Below are 6576 nucleotides of genomic sequence, written 5' to 3' on the forward strand. Positions count from 1 at the left end.
TCCTGTTCTCCTTCCTCTTCCTTTTCTCTCTCCTCCCTCCTCCTCCCTCCCATTCCTTCCTCTTCCCACTCCTTCCCCCCTCCCCTATCTCTTTTCTCTCTTTTCCTTTTCTACTTATTATACAATTTAGGATATCTTGGAATTCAATTAATTAAAATATTGTATACATCTTTTTGTTGTTTTTTGTTTTCCTGAGACAGGGTTTCTCTGTATAGCCCTGACTGTCCTGGAACTCACTCTGTAGACCAGGCTGGCCTCGAACTCAAAAATCTGCCTGCCTCTGCCTCCCAAGTGCTGGGATTAAAGGCGTGTGCCACCACACCTGGAACTCACTCTGTAGACCAGGCTGGCCTAGAAATTTTGAAACATACAATACTTTATTATTAATTGTATCTACCATGTTACATTATATTGGTTTGACTATCCATAGTAATTAACAATTAGTATTTTTGTGCTAAATAAAATTTAAAATAGAATTTTATCTCTAAAATTAAGGGCATACATTTTTTCTTTTTTTTGAGGAGAAGAATTGTATGTTGTAAATGTTGTTATCTTTTCTCCTGTCACAGGGTGATGTGTTTGACAATGCTTATAAACTTCTCAATGCTGACAGAGATAATGTTGTTACCTGGCATGCATCCACGGCCCCTGAACGCACTCCAGCACACAGCATTCCTGGCAAGACACTTCCACCATAACCAGCTGGCGTATTGCATTCCTCTGAACTTATTATTCTGACCTCTCCTTGCCTTAGATTTGTGACTGCGTTGCCTATTTAGTATAAAAAAACAGAAAGGAACCAGACCTCAGAAAATATGACTCAATGACTCTATGCCAAATTTGAGTATGAACATGAATATCCTAAACATTATATATTTTGAAGAATGGCACCAGAAGATGCACGGAAGAGTAAATCTGAGCAAGACTGTTGTAGGCGAGAAGGGAGATGAGATTTTCTTTTCTTTTTGAGTTTGTGATATATTTTCCTTTATTCTCTTAGAGTTAATAAATTATTAGGTGTGGTGACACATGACTGTAATCCCAATATGTAGGAGGTAAATATAGAATCACGAGGAGGTCAAGGTCAGCTTTAGTTATATAGTAAATTTGAGGCCAACCTGGGCTACCAATGAGAATCTGTCACAAAAAGACAAACACCGAAGTGTTGGTGTTTGTTAGTTTGGCCTAGCAAACACAGAAGTGGATGCTCACAGTCAGCTATTGGATGGATCACAGGGCCCCCAATGGAGGAGCTAGAGAAAGTACCCAAGGAGCTAAAGGGATCTGCAACCCTATAGGTGGAACAATATGAACTAACCAGTACTCCCCGGAGCTCGTGTCTCTAGCTGCAGTATCAGAAGATGGCCTAGTCGGCCATCAGTGGAAAGCAGTGGGAGTGGGTGGGGGGGAGTGGGTGGGGAAGGGTGTGGGGGACTTTTGGGATAGCATTGGAAATGTAAATGAAATAAATACCTAATAAAAAATGAAAGTTGAAAAACAAAGAAACCAAATAAACAAACAAATCTAACCCAACAACAACAATTTTAACTTATGTTAAAATCGACTTACCCTATTTAAACTGTTCACATATGGATTTTGGATTAGAAAACTACATATCAGTGAACGTTTTGGAACAAAAGAGAAATCAGTCAGATTTTAAAGTTAAAGAATGAATCTATGCTATCAGTGCTCCCTGAGCACTGTCACAATTTTCCATGATTGGTATGAGCTTGACCTATTATTTTAAGTTACTTGGTTCAAAGGAAGAGAATGAAATATTTTACGAGACAATTAAGACTTTTTTTTTTAAATGTCTTACCATGGTTGCAATAGTCCAAGGAAACTGCTAATGTTTCTTTTCCATTTTCCACTTAATAGAGTGATTTTTTTTCTTGACCATAATTCTTCCTTTAAATTGTGTTTATTTTAATTCCAATTTTATTTATCCAATGAATGAACATGATCAATTTATATCTATACATGGAGTTCTTGCTGTGGCTGCAGGACTCATTTTATACCAGAATAACTTAAAGGCCATACCTTAAGGGTTATTAAAACTCCAGGTCATAATCTTAAGTCTCCTTTTCTTCACAGAAAGTATAGACTTTCTGTATTAATAAGGGACTGATTGAAGGGGTTCTAGCCAGCCTAAGCGCTGACACACATGGCTCTGGCAGGCTTTGCCCTCTCTACAATCTCTCCCCCACCCCCGGCCCTTGTTAAAAACCATTAGATTATGTTTGTAAACCACCAAGTTACGTTTTCTTTTTCAGCAACTTCCTCCTCCTGAGGGTGACTACCAAGGTTCACTATCAAAGTATTGGAGCCCAACAATCAAAAACTCCCTTTTGCCCAATCTAAATTAACCAATGAATCCCAAGATGTGGTTTTTCTCCTTTTACCTTTATGAACTGCCATTTGCCTACAGGACACTTCTGTCTCCTCTCTATCCAGAGGCAGTTCTTTGTCCCTCTCCTCCCTCTCCCTTGTACTTTTCCCCCTCACATGTCCCCTCCCCCTTCTCTCTTTTCCTTTATCTCCTCCTCTTTGTTCCTCTGGGACAGATAAATCTCCTTTGTGCTTGGGCTTGAGTTCCAGGTCCCAACACTTTCTTCATTCCTTCCTTCCACATTTCCCTGTTATGATATTAGAATTCTTTATGGTTTCTAAGGGTTGCTGGTTGTACATTGCTGAGGCAGCAGTTGTAGCTAGAGCAGGTCTGGCCAGGATGTAGATGGTTCTGTACAAGAGGCTATCCTCAGGCTGTTTCCTCATCTGAGAACTGACAAGGCTGGATTTAGTGGTATAAGCCTGTATCCCTATTATTTAAGATGGATTATTAATTTGAGGCCATTCTGGTCTACACAGTGGATTCCAAGCTAGCCGGGATTAAAATGAGATCCTATGTTAACAAAACAGAACAAAACACAACAAAATAAATACATTTACATAGAAACAAATAACAGAGGATCTGTTGTTAAACTGTTTCATTTCCCAGAACTACTTACCTCCATATGTGAGAGATCCCCATCCTGTAACATATGCGACAGAACCAGGGATGATATTTTGGGTTGCTGCTGGGAGACATACCCTATGGATATTTCTGGAAAAGGCGACAGATCTGTCAAGTTGTACAACTGCGATGTCATTGTCACGAGTTACGGAGCTGTACCCGTCGTGGGCAAAAATAGCCCTTACTCTCACTCTCAGCCTAGGACTTACTGTGGAAACCCCAAAGGTGGCTGTCCAATATTGAGGATTAGGATAGCTAACAGCAACATAAAATAAAGCAAAAAGATGAAAACATGCTATTAAATAGGGAATTCAACATCACTTCACATAGCTGTACTTTGGGTCATATTTGAATAATATTAGTTCTTTGAGAATTTAATATACTGTGTTTTATATTTACCACCAACATCCCATGAATGTTTGCCTGAACTGTAATCCCACAATTGTATTGAATTCTTTACTAGCAGTCTAGCAATTTTATTCTAAATATACAGGAAAAAAAGATTTTCAAAAACACATTTTCAACTAATAATTTGCTTGACCTTTTTTTCTTTCCCAGTGAGTGTATTCTAACATGTTAATGACAACTAGTAAAGGGGAATGTTATTGTTTCTTCTCCTTCCTTGATATTCCTGTCCATGTAACAAAGGATTCTGAAGTAATTATCTTTTCTATTTTAACTTGTTTGCTTTGATTGTTGTTGTTGTTTTGAGAAGAAAGATATATTCAAATAGTAGTATATATGTAAATGCATATGTATATATAGTGTGTATGTGCATGCAAATATAGACATATTTATAGAGAGATAATTTTCTAACATACAAATGTAGGAAATTAGTATTGTAACTTGGGACTATAGAGTGTTTTAGGTACACCCTAAACAGACACATGTAAGGTTAAAAAGTAGAAAAGTTTTAGTAAATCAAAATTAAGTACAATACATACAAGTTTATCTGGTAAATTTGAAACCACAAGAAAGTATTGATAATGCTTATTATTTGAATTTTGAGATAGTCTCACATAGCCCAGTTTTGCTTAGAACTTGTTAGACGGCTGAGGGTTATCTTGAACTCCAGATCCTTTTGTCTCTGCATCCCAACTGCATACGTTATACCACCTTGACTCCCAGGTAATGCCTACAAGCTTTGAAGCCTAACTGTAATGTCTACACAAATAGTAATCAGAGGAGGAAGTCATTGTAGAATGGCATGGAATATTAATAGAAAATTCATGGAAAGTGAGGCCTACACACTTCTTAAATATAAGAGATGTTCAAACACACTGGCTAACAAGTAAAAGAAATTACACCAATGAACACCTCATATATATTAATAAGAATGACAAAAACTAAGCATAAGCCCATTACCAAATGACAGTTAGGAGGAAGTTGGTTCTCTTGCATTACTAATTCAACTAAACATTTAGAAAGCTTTATACTATATTTATCAAGTTGCATATCTACTTCTGAGTACATATCAAAAAAAGTCTAAAGATTTATAGAAAGATAGTATTCCTTTGCGTGTATGTACTTGTGTATGTTGGGGCATGTGTTCTTTTTGACAGTGGGAAATTACTGCAACCTAGTAAGATGAAATAAATATGATGGCTGTGTATAATGGACTCCTGTGGGAAATTACTGCAACCTAGTAATATGAAATAAATATGATGGCTGTGTATAATGGACTCTTGTGCAGAAGCAGTTTAAACAGATGGGAATTCCCATGATTAGGTGAAAACCATAAAGAACAATACAAAACATATACCTACTGCTGTCATCATAAATTAAAAGCATTTATACCTAAAATAACTCTATAGTTTTAATAGGTATGTGAATATTTAGAACTATTTCAAATATATTAGGCCCAGTAGGGCTATTGAGTAGAACTGTGGCAGTTGGAAGTAGGATCCAAGACAGGGAGATGCCTGAGCAGCCTTCTATCCCAGGGGAACTTTCATTCTCCCACCACCTCTCCACCCATCAGACCTGTGGTTCCTAAGCCATATAGGTTAGCTTCCCTTCCTGCACCCACCTTTCCTACTCACTGAGTCCTATGTGGCACCCCAAGCTGTCCTGAGCAATCTGCTATCCCAGGGGAACTTTAATTCTCCCCTAACCTCTCTGCTTGCCTTCATCAGTCATGGGGATCCTGAACCATACAGAGATGCTGATCCAAAACACACAATACATACCCATTATGGGCCTACTGTACCAGGACCATGGAGGGTAACCTTCCACCAATATCTACTATAATAGAAACAGAGACTATGAAAGCCAGAAGATCCTGGACAGATGTTATGAAGACCCTAAGAGAACACAAATGCCAGCCCAGGCTATTATTCATGGGAAAACTCTCAATTATCATAAATGGAGAAACAAAAGTATTCCATGATAAAACCAAATTCACACAATATCTTTCCATGAATTCAGCCTTTCAAAGGCTAATAAAGGGAAAACACCAACACAAGGACAGAAACTACACCCTAGAAAAAGCAAGAAAGTAATTCTTCAACAAATCTAAAAGAAAACAGCTGCAAGAACAGAATCCCAACTTTAACAACCAAAATAACAGGAAGCAACAATTAGTTTTCTTTAATATCTCTCAACATCAGTGGACTCAATTCTCCAATAAAAAGACATAGAATAGTAGTCTGGCTACAAAAAGAGGACCCAACGTTTTGTTGCTTCCAGGAAACCCACCTCAGGGAAAAGGACAGACACTACCTCAGAGTAAAAGGCTGCAAAACAATTTTCCAAGCAAATGGTCTGAAGAAACAAGCTGGAGTAGCCATTCTAATATCGAATAAAATTGACTTCCTACCCAATGTTATCAAGAAGACAAGGAGGGGCACTTCATACTCATCAAAGGTAAAACCTACCAAGATGAACTCTCAATTCTGAATATCTATGCTCCAAATACAAGGGCGGCCACATTCATTAAAGAAACTTTAGTAAAGCTCAAAGCATACATTGCACCTCACACAATAATAGTGGGAGACTTCAATACCCCACTCTCACCAATGGACAGATCCTGGAAATAGAAACTAAACAGAGACACATGGACACTAACACAAGTTATGAAACAAATGGATTTAATATATATCTACAGAACATTTTATCCTAAAAGAAAAGGATATACCTTCTTCTCAGCTGACATGGTACCTCCTCCAAAATTGACCATATAATTGGTCACAAAACAGGCCTCAACAGATACAAAAATATTGAAATTATCCCATGCATCCTATCTGATCACCACGGACTAAGGCTGATCTTCAATAATAACATAAATAATAGAAAGTCAACATTCACATGGAAACTGAACAATACTCTACTCAATGATTCCTTGGTCAAGGATGAAATAAAGAAAGAAATTAAAGACTTTTTAGAGTTTAATGAAAATGAAGCCACATCATACCCAAACTTATGGGACACAATGAAGGCAGTCCTAAGAGGAAAACTCATAGCTCTAAGTGCCTCCAAAAAGAAACAAAAGAGAGCATACACTAGCAGCCTGAGAGCACACCTAGAAGCTCTAGAACTAAAGGAAGCAAATTCACCCAAGAGGA

General features: G+C 37.7%; 1 protein-coding gene across 1 annotated transcript in view; it reads right to left on the reverse strand.

Annotated features, from left to right (window-relative positions):
- The window catches only part of LOC110295227 (transmembrane protease serine 11D), a 64349-nt gene that overhangs the window by 3275 nt on the left and 54498 nt on the right, over positions 1-6576 (reverse strand). Inside the window, exons 8-9 of the mRNA XM_021163708.1 lie at positions 3009-3268; positions 629-771 (exon numbers count right to left, since the gene is read on the reverse strand). Coding sequence (XP_021019367.1) covers positions 629-771; positions 3009-3268 — 403 coding nt within the window. The remainder of the gene's footprint in view (positions 1-628; positions 772-3008; positions 3269-6576) is intronic.

The sequence above is a fragment of the Mus caroli genome, chromosome 5 (assembly GCF_900094665.2).
Source record: "Mus caroli chromosome 5, CAROLI_EIJ_v1.1, whole genome shotgun sequence".
Lineage (NCBI taxonomy): Eukaryota > Metazoa > Chordata > Mammalia > Rodentia > Muridae > Mus > Mus caroli.